The following is a 15,676-nucleotide window of genomic DNA, read 5'->3' as shown; positions in this document are numbered from 1 at the left end:
CATTAAATCATACATGTTGTAGACTATGTGCCCATCAATGTATATTAGGAATATGAACAATGCAAGTTTGTGGTTCATGCTAAACACACTCAAAGCACACACAAAAAATGACAGCTAACTAATGCATATCCCCCACTGCATCAAAGACCTGGCTTCTTTCTGCAACACCTACGACTGACATACATATTTCAATCAAATATCTTCTCCTCAAACACCCTTAGCATCATTAATATTGCCAGGCTGTTACTGCTATTTTTTTTTCCTTCATTGTTGTAGTTTGAATTTGTATTTGTTTTGCCTTGCTGTTTGTTTCTAAACCATTGCTTTTTAATAGCACATCTATCACAACAAACAATGACATATTACAGGGGTCCTTTCATTGCATGAACACCTTTCCAGTTCCCAAACACATACCAAAAAAAAAAAATCAGGTCTTTTGGGATGAAATGTTTTACATGCTTGGTTTAAAACAGTGCCAGGCCTGATCTGAGGACACATCCAGTGGACACAAGGCCAACCAGGTACCATTCACACAACCATCACCCTGTGACACTGAGCTACAGTAGGCAGGTTACTACACTACAGATTGCCCAAGCACCGAAACTTGTCATTTCCAAATTATCCAAATACCATGACCATTTCATCCTAATAACTGCATCACTGCTCCAGCCCAGCGACCTGGGGGACACTAATGCTAATGCAGATCCGCAGGGTAATGTTTCTCTAATGGGGACACTGTGACCCTGATCACCGGCGATCGCCGATGAACTCACCCAGCGTTTTGACCGCGATCTGCTTGGTGAGCGGCGGCGGCAGGTTGATGCACACCAGATCCACATCCTGGTGCAGCAAGACGTCGTCGATCCTGTTGGTGTAAAACGGCACGTCCATCTCCTTGGCCAGCTCCTCGGCTTCCTCCTGCGTGCGCCCCCACAGCGCCTTGACCGCGAAGCCCTCGCCCTTCAGCAGCGGGATGATGACCCGGGCGGTCAGGCTGGTCCCGAACACCCCGACCCCGGGCAGCATGGCTGGGCGGCCGCGTTCACTCGGCTCCGCGCGTCTGGCCGCCTGGCCCGGCACTGTCGCAGCACAGCGGGGGGAACAGCGCCGCGGCGCGTCAGCTCAGCCCTCCAGCTGCGGGAGTGCAGCCGACACCGCGCATCCTCGCCCGCCGCGCCGCCTCCCTCAGTCCCTCACAGCGGGCGGGCCGGTGCTGGGGGGGGACAGCCCGCTCGCCGCATGCTTCACTCGCCCGTGTGTGAGCTAATGTGCGCCCATCTCTCTGACGAAGGACGTGTCACCTTCGGCTTTTCCTGCAACGCCCTCCCTCTGTAGACACAATCAACACAAACGCCGCTGCTCTCCCGGCCCTCAGCGCCCCGGCTCGCCCTGTGCAGCCGCCCTCTGCGACGCGGAAGACGGTGTGTAGCCGCTGCACGGATGTGGCGATCCCGTCCCGTCAGGCAGCCCGTGTGCGCCGGCGGCCGCCTTCTGGCTGCGCAGATCCGCACAATTCCAGCGCTCCCATTGGAGCAGCGGCGCAGGCGTGCAGACAACTGCGCTGCTCAACGCGACCCGTGTGCCGTCCCATTTTAACCCTGCCGCGGCGGGGGCGGGCTGCGCAGGGCTGCGCAGGGCTGCGGTCTTTGTGTGCGGTGCGCGTCTCCCCACCTCTGCATTACACACAACATCACGATATATCGCCTTTCGCTTCCGTCTTCCGAGGAAAACACTCAGGACCATAAAGCACGTAACAGCACCGTGCAGCAGGCGCTGAGCCCAGTGCCCTTGTTTAAACCTCATGTATTTTACCATAGCCTACATCTACTTATAATATACGCGTTCACAATATGTACATTGCGTTTCAAATTAAGGCAACAGACTGTAACACAGTGTTAGAAATTACATGTATATTTGTATTTAAAATATTAATTTAAATCATAATTGCTCTCTTTTTCTATATTCATCATTATGTTAACCCGTTAGCCTGTCTCTACACTCCAATTGACATGAACTACCTATATTTAAATGTTGCACATGTTTTTCATAGAGCTCATCCAGGGCTTTCTGTGGAAACAGTTCAGAGGAGTGGATTGTGACCAAAGTGAGTTGGGCTGAACCCTCTGATCTGTTTTTGTTTTTCAGGCAACACTTTGTACTGATTTGCATTATTTTTGTTTAAAGCAAAAAATATGAATACAAAATGCAACAACAACAACAGAAAAAACACGAGGGTTAGCCAATTTGCAGCCCTGCTCAGTTTAGATGTGCTTTGTCTATCACTAAAAATGTAGGCTAAGTAGGTTCAATTGCATAATTGTATTTCAAGAAGTAATTATGAATAGGTGTAGCACAAAAGCCAGACAAACAGAAAAGCTAAAAGCCTCTGCTGTAGGCCTGCAGCATGTGTGGTTCGCTTTACAATGAAATGAAGCTTGTTCAATGGACTAAGTTGTTCAGTTGATCTGTTCAATACAATTCTGCTCAGTGAGTGGAAAGGGGGAGTTACTCGTGCACTTTTTTTGCTATTGATTGTAATGTAGGTTACCTTGTCATTCTGGTTTTCACAGAAAGAGTGGGCTGTACTGATTACTACCCCCCACAGCCCTAGCAGGCTTGTCCAGTGCTCCTACACCTGTTCATGGTGCAGCATTGATAGGCCAATCTACCGTTAACCATCATTCCTTCCATTTTATCAAAATCTATCCAGACGTTACTTCACTTTGCTCCTTTGTGGGATAAAAATGTGAAATGGGAATGGAAATGGGGAAAAAAGCTGTATGACTGAATAATTAAAAATTATATGAAACTGTATTCAAATTTATAATTGTAGAGTATTCGAGTAGTACATTAATGCTGTAGCAATTCTAATTATAGAGTACTGTAACCCATCTCTAATGATTTATTCTCATCTCCGGAGATTTTCCATGTATATAGGCCCTTGTAGTGTCCACAGTGCATGTAGAAAGTCTACACCTCCTAGAACATTTTTCACAGCCCGCCTGGAGTTTGCCAAAAGGCACCTGAAGGACTCTCAGACCATGAGAAACAAAGATTGAACTCTTTGGCCTGAATGGCAAGCGTCATGCCTGGAGGAAACCAGGCACCGCTCATCACCTGGCCAATACCATCCCTACAGTGAAGCTGGTGGTGGCAGCATCATGCTGTGGGGATGCTTTTCAGTGGCAGGAACTGGGAGACTAGTCAGGATCGAGGGAAAGATGAATGCAGCAATGTACAGAGACATCCTTGATGAAAACCTGCTCCAGAGCGCTCTGGACCTCAGACTTAGGCGAAGGTTTATCTTCCAACAGGACAACGACCCTAAGCACACAGCCAAGATAACAAAGGAGTGGCTACAGGACAACTCTGTGAATGTCCTTGAGTGGCCCAGCCAGAGCCCAGACTTGAACCCAATTGAACATCTCTGGAGAGATCTGAAAATGGCTGTGCACCGACGCTCCCCATCCAACCTGATGGATCTTGAGAGGTCCTGCAAAGAAGAATGGGAGAAACTGCCCAGAAATAGGTGTGCCAAGCTTGTAGCATCATACTCGAAAAGACTTGAGGCTGTAACTGGTGCCAAAGGTTCTTCAACAAAGTATTGAGCAAAGGCTGTGATTACTTATGTACATGTGCTTTTTTTTCTCTTATTTTTAATACATTTGCAAAGATTTCAAACAAACTACTTTCACGTTGTCATTATGGGGTATTGTTTGTAGAATTTTGAGGACAATATTTAATTTAATCCATTTTGGAATAAGCCTGTAACATAACAAAATGTGGAAAAAGTGAAGCGCTGTGAATAATTTCCGGATGCACTGTATGATCAGGTGTTTATATTCTTAAAGGAAATTGCTCAATTAATAGAAATGGGGACTGATCATTAGGTGACGAATCTCTGAATATAAATATTAGATGACTCCTTTTCAGTTACATTGTACACCTTTATACAGAAATGCAATGCAGAGCAAAATAAATCTATCATCTCTCCGATTGATACAAAATATAAGCACTGCGATACCTAAATGCTTTAGGTTTTCAAATCAAAGACAATGTGAAAGATTCTTATAAGCACAGGCGTACGCCAATGGCAATTTGAATTATTTTTCAGGCTCCTGATGCCCCCTATTGGTTAAGGACAAAAACAAAAACAAATGAGGCTTTAGCATTCTTTATAATTCAATCTAGTTTCTCTACTGGTAAAAAAGCTACCATCCAGAATATACAGTGTACTACAAAACAGTAGTACAGTATCTATCTACTACTGTACAGAATAAGAAACACAAATCAGTTGATTTGCTTATTAATTTAATTGATTTATCTTAAGGTGTGAATCTAAATTCGATCTAGCTAACTGAAATCAGACTTTACAGTAGTGGTGATATACTGATCTGTAATCCTTTATAATGTGAACCTTTATGAAGTATAAGAACAGATTGTCTTGTACTTTAAGTCCGATTTCAGCACCTTGGACAGGGTTCTGGAGCAGCTATACTAGAGTGTTATTCCAGTGACTGTTGTTGAAGTCTTGGCAAGACCACCACAAACAAGACTGGAAACTCTTCGACAAAAAGAATAAAATAAAATGCTAGGCTAGAAATTGCTCATCCTTCTCAGAAACTAGAGCTGAAAGTAGTGGAGAGCTGTCAGAAACACTATCTTCTGTCTGCTTTAGCTTTATTAATCTGGTTGGATTTGTACAGCATGGAACCAAAAGAGCTTCATTTCTACATAATTGTATAACACTGAGGGGAGTTTGAGAAAGGCAGAATATTACATGAAAAGACATTTTATTACTCATGTAATTTGTTCAACAGATCATTAAAAAAAAACGAAACGAACAGTATTTACTATTTGATATTGATTTGTTTTTTGATACCAAAGTACTACACATGCAGTTTCTTGTAAATTACTTGATCACAACAAACTGCTCTGTAAACGATCACATCGGTTTTATAAATTGTAATTTATTGTAAAGGGTTTTTAGAAATCAACTTACCTCCACTTTTACAGTGTTGCAATGGTGTTCATTTGTTCATCCTGGCGAGGGTTGGGGAATTGCGATGTAATCTCTTTAACATAGTGTGTAACTAATTCAAGTCGTTTTTTTTGTTTTGTTTTTTTAACAAAAGGACACACACATTTCCTTGGATGAAGGCATCTGCTAAATTACAAATAAATATTTTACCATATAACACTACACTACACTGTTTAGGTAAACCAGGAAGAAACTACAGAGACTAAACACTGCGGTGGAAGGCATGCCTCTTATTTCCATCAAAAGCTGGTGGAAAATGACCCTCCTAGGACAAATACATTTGAAATAAATTGTATATAGAAACTTCAAAACAATTGTCTGTCCACAAAATCTCCTTAAAGGAATGCATTATCACATTTAAAATCTGGTATAAATGTTAAACTAAATTTCCATGGGAAGAAAGTATTACCTATTAAAAAAAGGACATTTATGAGTGTTATTTTAGAGAAGTCATCACATCGTCCTTCTATAAAAAAACATCCCCATCACAAAATGAGATCTCACTTTATTGTAGCACTTTATTAATTATCCAGAGGCACAGATTTAAGGGCTATTCTTCTCGAATTATGTACCTGTTAACAACATCCTAGACGTCTGTGAGGTTACTTATTGAGATAAACAGCAGGTAACCTAAATTCTACAGGTATAATCTACTTATACCAAAGCAACTCCCCATTAACAATACAGGCCTAAATGCTGCTGCAGCTTCCAGGAGTTTCTATGGAACCCTCACAGGACGAATCGGGCTTCCTGATCAGACTGAATGATGAAATGGACATCATTCCTGAGCAGTAATGTGCAGGAGTCCTTTATTCCAGGAAGAAATATGTGACAAACTGGATCCAAACAAAGCTACTGCTGTTTAGCTCAAATTACTATTTTATTTATTATTTTTAATTTTGTCACAGACCCAACAAAGACCTCTTCTTTGGTGACCTAAACTTCAAACAGTTTTTAAAAAAAACATTTAAAAGTGTTTCAGCATCTTTTAGTGTTTCTTGCCCTGCTCTTCTATACACAGTGTGATGGCCAAGCCAGGTAGGCTTGTTCTTGATCTGAAACACTTGGTGCGTTTCCATGACAGATGCTCCCCCACAATGCAACGTTACAACTACACACTTCTCTCAGAAATCAGCAGTTACAAAGTGCAGACACTACAATTGGACAATTGCAGACAGATAGGTTTCAATATTATTTTTTTTTGATATCAGATAACAGTTCAACAGGAATATTGGATACTGAAACTATGTACAATTGAAGTTACTTTTACAAAGTACTGTATAAAAATACAATGCTCTGGTTACACACATAAAATACTGCAAAACTATGAAATTATAATAGAAACTGTATATATACTAGAGAAGGGTAAGTAAAAATAATTCCAGCTTAATATATTTGAAAAAGCTTACTATAAAACATGCTGACCAAAACTTTACTTAAATGTCAAAGAGCCACAATGTTTGTTTTTTGTTTGCTGATATGCAGACACAACAACATGAAGTATTGTTCCAACTAAAATAAAAATAAAAAAGGAATTACAACTAGATTTTTTACTATAAAATTAAACTTTGCTCAGAGTTATGATTTTACTTCACGCAACCCCCGATTGCATAACAGCAAAGCTTTTAATTTCTGGTTTGAAATAAATCCCTTTCTAAAAAATGGGGTTTGGGTGTGGATTTTTACTGCAATGTTTTAAAAAAAACATTTTCAGTTTCCTTTTTGGCACAAATTCATCCTATAGCAAAAGCATACAACATGTTTAAAACTTATCATTTACAAACCTACAACATATTGCATGTTACAATTAGCATGCATTGTTGAAGAAAAACGAGTTTTTGACAGGATAATAGTAAAAAATATCAATGGCCTGAATACCAAGAGAGTAAGAAAACCTCAAAGAAAGTGTAATATGTCACAGTAAGCATACAGTGTTACATGAAGTAGATTTCATATCTATAATCTCATTCCTTTTGGAGAAACATTCCTATGTTGATGTGTTATTTGCACAGACCAAATAAATCACTGGATTTATTCATGTGCAGTCACTGAGTGTTATGTAATAATGATACCAAAACTGCACTTCTTAGTTATTCTTGCTCCTCATATGTAATTATATTAACATCCTGAACATTCGCTGTTTTCTGTGACGTCCTTCCCCCCCATTTCTTTCAGTGAACTAGGTTGGTATGTTGAAAAATGTCCATACATTACTTTTTTTGTCCTTTAGCCAATAAATATATTGCGTTTCAAAATATTAATACTACAAACATGACTACTATTAAATAAAAATCAGAGGAATAAAAGCAGCCACTTAAAAAGTAACTCAAATTCTCTCTAGAGACCAAACAGGGCTTAAACCAAAAGACGTTTTCCAAGACTTCAGGGCCTCCTTGAAGAAACGTTTACCATATACCTTGAAATCAGTCAATCTGTTAATAAATAAAGAAATAAAGAAATAAATAAGAGGAACCTAGTAATATCCCAGATACATATTTTAACAAAATACATTAGTGAAGAATACAATGAAATGACACAAAACGTAGTCTTTTTGGACATTTGCATTTTTCTTATCTTGAAAGCAGTCAGAGTTAGATTTTTTTGTAGCAGACCAGATTTCTGGAAGATCTAGGATGTGCAGTTGCTTTATTGCATAATAAATGTATTTTTTTCCTGAAAGTCCTCATTATTAATTATTGCATTTCTCCTAGTGCTACATAACCTGAAAACCTGGCATGAATATACTGCAGCTGTATCTTATTTTGATCGTCACAGAAAAACTGAAAGAAAATGTTTTTTTTTTTACTACAGACTCATCACAACTCTATTGCTTCTCCCGCTAAAGTGATATGTTGGTTTTGAAAGCACTATGCACACTTGCTCATATTGCACATCCATCTGTTGTTAATACTAGAAACATTAACTTAATTTTTCCAACAAAAAACCCTGTAAAGGTTTCACTGCACATAAGAGAACAAAAGTAATACTTAAAAAAATTAAAATCCCTTTAATGTTTTACCATTTCTGTATTAGATATGTAAATCAGGACAATGATCTCAGTCACAAGACAAGTGCTGTTTGAAAAACATTTTCTTTTTTGCAACATAACAGTTTTTCATACCAGTTATATCCAGAATGACATGTGCACCACAAGCCGTTTACTCACCATGTTGCTGGCCTCCCTATGTCACAACATTACATTTATGTGGTTTACAAATAAAATAAAACCATTTAAAAAATGCCTGTGGATAACCTGTAGACTTGAGTACAAATTATATATGGAGTGTGCAGTATCAACCTTAAGCATAAAACTTGTAAAACAGTGTCTCAAGAAGTTTCCACTAGTCCTCTCTTAGGGTTTACACTTACTTTTTCCGATACAAGTTACAACACAGATGTACAGTTTTTCATTAGTTGACAAAACAGTTTGTTCAAAAGTACCAAACATGCTTGTTTTATTTTCTAAAATGTCCAAAGTACTTGAACATAACTGAAGACACCACAACATGTATATACCAGTCACACAGGGGGAAATGCATTTAAAGGTGCTGACAGAATATAAAGTTCCAGTGGTTATCAGACTCACAGAACATGTATTAATGTAGCAAAATCAGAGCCCTACTCTGTCAACTGGCAACGAAAAAATAAATAAAGAAAAGGAAAGAAAGACAATTGCACTAGTGTCTTCAGATACATTGGACATACTTTAGAACCACAGACATTAGAACACATTAAAAACATTGCAAATAAAAATACTGTAAAATAAAAACCAAAATAAAGTGTCAATATCCTATTTCCTCCAGTCAGCATCATAAACGCTCCCGGACAGCGGTGCTCCATCTCACTAAGAGTGCAAGGCGCCAGCACTGTGTTGGCTTGACATCACCTGTACTGACCATGGCTATCCTCCTAGGCCCAAACAGCAGTCTCTCTGCAGCCATTTAGTAGCAGTCTCTCCTGTGCGTTGACTGCTACAGCTTTATGAGTAAATAGTGATGACTTCTCTGCCTCCACCCCTCACCAGCAACACTCTGTTCAGCCCCTCCATTAGGACTTCCAAGAACTCCATGTCTGAGAGACTTCGGTCAAGGCTGCACACCCAGGTCACGTGACAAAAGATAGCATCAAAACAACAACAAGGAAATGGCTCTCCATTTGGGCTCTTGACAGCTTTGCTTTTCTCATAAAGTTCCCAAGAAAAGAAACCAAAAGACAAAAGAAACTAAACAGAGTGACCTGGAAACTGGAAACAGTTTCTTAAAGCATTTTACCAGATTTAAATCATTTGAACAAGCAGTTCTGAAATAGCATCTACGGAAGTGCGTATATGGAACCCAGACCTGTAATTGGATGGATAGGCAGTTTGTATGGGACTTGTGTGCATGCCACCCCATAGAGTTCAAAACCCAAGAAGCCATTGTACCTTTTTAACCTTTTGCACTACAAACTGAAAAGTGTTCTTGTCCATAACAAAGGATACAATTCTCATCCCCCTCTCGGTTTTTCGGAGGTCCGGGCATGTTCAGTAACACTAGGTGGGCTTCCTGGGATTTATTGACTACTACCTCATTCAGCTTCACCGCGGTGTGCATCCTCCTCACGTTGGACTGGTTCCTGCAGGAAGAGAGGGATAGAGGGACCGTATGAGTCTGTATCTGTGCGGATTCAATATGGAGGACATAAACAAGGAGTAGCCAGTCTGGAGGTACTGCTCTATGGGGGCTAAAATTAAATCCACAGAACAATGAAACACAGCACGAGGAAATGGACTGGGATGGCAGCTCCCTTGTTATACAAGTACCTCCTCAGACTGACAGGTTGTCACTGGCAACTCAACAGAGCTGAAGGGAGTCTGACTGGTTTAGAGAGAACTGTGTCTTCTCCTCAATTTCCCAGTAAGAGCAGCATTCTCCTGCTGAATGTTAACTGTAAAACTCATTGGCTGCCGTTGGCTAGACACTTTTTCTTGTGGAACAGAGAACCTCAGATCTCTATCTTGACGCTTATTCTATCCGTGGGTTAGGCCGACACTGTGACTAATGGGGGCCACAGGCTATTTGGCCTTCTGGAAAATTCTAACTGCACTTTAAAGATGAACTCCAGAAGAGAGTCACTATTGATCAACATTTTGGTGTCATTTATATTCCAAATGGGCTTAAGTTTGTTAGGAGCTATGTACGAGATTTACACCCTCACCACCCTAAGAACCTTCAATGTTTCATTGCTGCTGAAGTACTTTCTGGAAAGATTCTCTCCTCAGATGTTAATAAGGGAGCTGAATGCAACTCATATCAGGTTTTGATATAAGAGAGACTAAGAGAGTAAGACTTGGTAAAAACACATATCTGGTTTAATTTGAAACCTAGGCAGGATTACATTTTAGGCCAGATGGCTTATAAAACTGATGTATTTAACATCATACTAGCTTGGGCTTTCTATGTTTCTATACAGGTCTGATTAACCGAAACCATTGCTTAATATTGAACTGGAAGATGAAAAACAGATGTATCCACAGTTATCAACATATCATAGCTAAATAAATAATTTGAATTAGTACCCAAAAAGGTATTTGTATTTAACTTACTAAACCTCTGGAATAACTGAAGCTATGACAACATGAAGCAGTTACTCTTTGTGATGATAGAAAAATACATTAATTCACATCCAAGCAGATTTGTTTAAGGATAAAAAAAAAAAAAAGTGACCCACCTCCTTGAAAACTTCCACAATATAATAATAATAATAATAATAATATTATTATTATTATTATTATTATTATTATTATTATTATTATTATTATTATTATTAATCCAGTTTAGCAGTTCATAGGCATAGCTCAATTTTTAGTGCACTGCAGCTCAATTTCAAAAGCATCACAGAATGTGTTATATGCTCAAGGCTGGGCAACAGTTAATATATAAAGTAAGCAACTAAGCTGGATGAAAATGATGAGTTTTTATAAAGGAGCTCTTAGGCTTGTTCCTAACTGAAGAACAAAAGGCCACATGGAACTCAAATGCCATGTTATCTTTACCCAGTACTTTCTGTTACAACAGTCTGTCACCTGTTGGGGTCTTTGTTTCTCTCTCCTCAGTGCCTAAAGGTTCATTTTTGCTTTTTAAATAATTCATATTTTATATTGCTCTTCATGTGAGGCACTCTGTGGCAATATTGCGAATAGTGCAATACTAAATTACAACGTTATTGTCAACATTTTCCGACAACCATTTCCAATGCTGGATGGATTTTATGTTCAAGGAACCTTTTTAATATCCCTCTTAATATCTATTTTTCTAATGAATGTCAAAGCCGCTCATTGTGATTCACGGTTTAAAATGAAACCGTAATATGGTTTGGTTTTTATTTATGAAGTGACACTGTGTACAACCTAGTCATAAACCCTGTTTATGTCATGACCTCAGCTGCGTCTGAGAGGTTACTCTGCAACTAGAACTGATCCCATTTGGTTTACATACAATGCAAATACTGAAATTACCTACAATTGTATGAAAATTGGTTGATAATGAGCTATAAATACATCTCTATCTATTTAAAAATTGATCAAATATATTTTATCATGACATTGTTGACCAATGTGGTCTGAGAATGAATGGAACCTACATCAAATCTATCTTTCCTCCAGTAATGATGTCAATGTTGTGTCTGACACTGAGAGACTGGACTAATTTGTGACTTCTGTAATTATGTGCCGGGTTAACTACTTTGGTGAAATGAACAGTTTTTTGTTTGTTTTTGTTTTAGTAAAGCAGAATGAAATACATGAATACACAGATTAACATTGAGACAGTTAAATGCAGAGCTTGTTATGCACATGAGTTTTTGCAATTAGAATATTTCTATAACATGATGCACACTCAGACTTACATTTTCCATACACCTCCTTCCAGATGGTCTGGTATTCAAATGTACATATAAGAGCGGATTGTAAAGGATGCGATAGCTATAGCTCATAGCCACGAAAAATATTTGGAAATTGGTCATGTCAGAATGTAATAAAAATGACAGCTGCATATATTTTTGATATATGTCCTGAAGCCTCCATTGACATACAGTGAGGGGAAAAAGTATTTGATCCCCTGCTGATTTTGTACGTTTGCCCACTGACAAACAAATGATCAGTCTATAATTTTAATGGTAGGTGTATTTTAACAGTGAGAGACAGAATAACAACAAAATCCAGAAAAACGCATTTCAAAAAAGTTATAAATTGATTTGCATGTTAATGAGGGAAATAAGTATTTGATCCCCTATCAATCAGCAAGATTTCTGGCTCCCAGGTGTCTTTTATACAGGTAACGAGCTGAGATTAGGAGCACTCTCTTAAAGGGAGTGCTCCTAATCTCAGCTCGTTACCTGTATAAAAGACACCTGTCCACAGAAGCAATCAATCAATCAGATTCCAAACTCTCCACCATGGCCAAGACCAAAGAGCTGTCCAAGGATGTCAGGGACAAGATTGTAGACCTACACAAGGCTGGAATGGGCTACAAGACCATCGCCAAGCAGCTTGGTGAGAAGGTGACAACAGTTGGTGCGATTATTCGCAAATGGAAGAAGCACAAAATAACTGTCAGTCTCCCTCGGTCTGGGGCTCCATGCAAGATCTCACCTCATGGAGTTTCAATGATCATGAGAATGGTGAGGAATCAGCCCAGAACTACACGGGAGGATCTTGTTAATGATCTCAAGGCAGCTGGGACCATAGTCACCAAGAAAACAATTGGTAACACACTACGCCGTGAAGGACTGAAATCCTGCAGCGCCCGCAAGGTCCCCCTGCTCAAGAAAGCACATGTACAGGCCCGTCTGAAGTTTGCCAATGAACATCTGAATGATTCAGAGGAGAACTGGGTGAAAGTGTTGTGGTCAGATGAGACCAAAATCGAGCTCTTTGGCATCAACTCAACTCGCCGTGTTTGGAGGAGGAGGAATGACCCCAAGAACACCATCCCCACCGTCAAACATGGAGGTGGAAACATTATGCTTTGGGGGTGTTTTTCTGCTAAGGGGACAGGACAACTGCACCACATCAAAGGGACGATGGACGGGGCCATGTACTGTCAAATCTTGGGTGAGAACCTCCTTCCCTCAACCAGGGCATTGAAAATGGGTCGTGGATGGGTATTCCAGCATGACAATGACCCAAAACACACAGCCAAGGCAACAAAGGAGTGGCTCAAGAAGAAGCACATTAAGGTCCTGGAGTGGCCTAGCCAGTCTCCAGACCTTAATCCCATAGAAAATCTGTGGAGGGAGCTGAAGGTTCGAGTTGCCAAACGTCAGCCTCGAAACCTTAATGACTTGGAGAGGATCTACAAAGAGGAGTGGGACAAAATCCCTCCTGAGATGTGTGCAAACCTGGTGGCCAACTACAAGAAACGTCTGACCTCTGTGATTGCCAACAAGGGTTTTGCCACCAAGTACTAAGTCGAAGGGGTCAAATACTTATTTCCCTCATTAACATGCAAATCAATTCATAACTTTTTTGAAATGCGTTTTTCTGGATTTTTTTGTTGTTATTCTGTCTCTCACTGTTAAAATACACCTACCATTAAAATTATAGACTGATCATTTCTTTGTCAGTGAGCAAACGTACAAAATAAGCAGGGGATCAAATACTTTTTTCCCCCACTGTATATGACTGATGAATACACACCAACCTGCATCCAAGGATTCTGTATGGTAAGCCTAAGCTGCATTATATTGACCATGCTATAGAAATCCAAAACTCACATGCAAATTATATCAAAGCACCTTCCAGCTCACAGGACAAGTCTGAAATCAATTGAGGGGAATATACACAGAAATCAGGAGTCCTGGATTTCAGTGTATTTTCACCGTGAAGACATTTTGGTCATTGTGTGCTGGGAGGCAATGAGATGAAAACCAGAACAGAACTACCATCAAACACAGCCTAGGTGAAAAGAAATGTGACTTACAGATTTTCCCATTCTCTAGAAAGAGGAAAACAAACAAAAAACAAACAAAAACAAACTTAGTTTTTCCTTCGTTTTCAAGGTTAAGCGTTTACATTTCTCGAATTTCAAACATACTGTAAAGCACACATTGTCTGCATTACCAGCCAGAGAAAAACGATAAACCAATACATGTTCTTCTCTCCACCTTATTTCAGCTTGTGTAGCTAAATATAAAGGTCAGAGGTCCTACACTGTATTGACAAACACCCACTTGCTGTTGAAATATGAAGAAATCATTGTTATACTCTTTTCAGCCCTGACCAGTGTATAACAACCAGGGTGGACAATATTATTGCGGACACATCGCTATTGGGATGGTAAATGTTTCAGCCATTGTCAAACCGAAAGCTCATGAATTTCAGTGTGACTGCAAAGCTGAAAAAAAAAGAACAGTTATTCCCAGCATGCAAGCAACGTTACAGTAGCCAGTGCACAACATGTCAAGTAAGCAGGTTGCCAGTACAGTCTTTTTTGGGGGCTTCCATTTTTTTCAAACAGTATCCTTGTACTCTGCAGAAGAAGCTCCAACCTATTTTAATATAACAAATTAGTGATAGATTGTACAAAATATGTAGATACTAGATTCAGGACACATTTAGTGCATATAGTCCAATACCTGTGAAATTATTCTATTTTTTTTCATTGGATTAACTGCAGCTTTCAAATGGGGACTTCAAAGTACTTGATCATATAATACAGTTTAGGATATTTCTACCACTAAAAAGTAGTGATGTTTAGTTATCACAGCCTCTTCAAATCAGCGCCAAGACACCCAGTATAGCCAAGACCCATTTCATCAGCCATGGTCCAGACTCCCTCCAGCAAAGTTATAGATGTGGACTACAGGCATCAGGGACTTACGGTTTCATGTTGAAGAGGTCCCGGACCCCCACGTTGGCTTCTCTGTTGCGGGTCTTCTCTGAAATGAGCTTCTCTTTGGTCCAGGTCATATGGACTCTGTCTGGGGCAGCATTGGCCTTCGCAACCAGAGCCGAGTGAGACGCTGTGTTCCTGTCATGGATCAGTTGGGCCTGAGGGGTTAAACGCAAGGAGGAGAAAAATCACGATAAGCACATGCACATTGCATTTGTGAACTGGAGGGAGAACCTGGTGAACTCATCAGACAAGGCATGCGTTTCCTTCATAGTCTTTGATTCATCTTTAAAGGTGTAGCATTGCTTTTTATAAATATGTCGTGCAAAATGAAACTGAAAAATAATAAATTACACAAATAACTGGTGTTGTAGCCTCGAGCTTTTCGGTCACAGGATCAGGATCACACTGTATTGTCCTTTATTTTGCCACTGCATTTGCTGCCAATACTGCAGCCTTAGTGCGTCAGTATTTAACAGGAGAACATGCATCACTTAAGGATATAGTCTTCTAACACTATTTTTATTACAACGGAGAATAACTGCTTTATATGCTTGTTGACATATTAGTACTTCATATTCTTCATTGTATTCACATCTACTCTAATCAGAGAACCCGGACATTTCTACATAGCCTGGAAAACAGAGAGCAGGTCAGCCTGACTCCCATAAGAGGAGGATAAAATATCTGCCTGCAAACATTTTGAAGATTGCCATTCAAATGTTTCCTATTAACGTAATGAAAATCAATATTCTGGCCAACT

The 15,676-nt window shown here is 39.7% G+C and overlaps 2 protein-coding genes across 7 annotated transcripts in view; both read right to left on the bottom strand.

Annotated features, from left to right (window-relative positions):
* gfod1 (glucose-fructose oxidoreductase domain containing 1) overlaps window positions 1-1,440 on the bottom strand; it is a 47,603-nt gene extending 46,163 nt beyond the window's left edge. Inside the window, exon 1 of the mRNA XM_066723351.1 lies at window positions 774-1,440. Within this exon, the coding sequence (XP_066579448.1) occupies window positions 774-1,026 (253 nt within the window). The 5' untranslated portion in view covers window positions 1,027-1,440. The remainder of the gene's footprint in view (window positions 1-773) is intronic.
* Window positions 1,441-8,033: 6,593 nt separating this feature from the next.
* Window positions 8,034-15,676, bottom strand: part of slc12a7b (solute carrier family 12 member 7b) — a 75,659-nt gene continuing 68,016 nt past the window's right edge. For 4 of the 6 annotated variants that reach the window (XM_066723344.1, XM_066723347.1, XM_066723346.1 and 1 more), the window contains 4 exons: window positions 14,902-15,071; window positions 14,002-14,016; window positions 9,522-9,655; window positions 8,034-9,112 (listed from right to left, as the gene is read on the bottom strand). In XM_066723344.1, coding sequence (XP_066579441.1) covers window positions 9,021-9,112; window positions 9,522-9,655; window positions 14,002-14,016; window positions 14,902-15,071 — 411 coding nt within the window. In that variant the 3' untranslated portion in view covers window positions 8,034-9,020. The remainder of the gene's footprint in view (window positions 9,113-9,521; window positions 9,656-14,001; window positions 14,017-14,901; window positions 15,072-15,676) is intronic. The other 2 variants (XM_066723345.1, XM_066723348.1) reach the window with 1 other exon arrangement.

The sequence above is a fragment of the Amia ocellicauda genome, chromosome 2 (genome assembly GCF_036373705.1).
Source record: "Amia ocellicauda isolate fAmiCal2 chromosome 2, fAmiCal2.hap1, whole genome shotgun sequence".
Lineage (NCBI taxonomy): Eukaryota > Metazoa > Chordata > Actinopteri > Amiiformes > Amiidae > Amia > Amia ocellicauda.
Note: the sequence above shows the minus strand (reverse complement) of the source record. Positions and strands in the feature narration are given on the sequence as shown.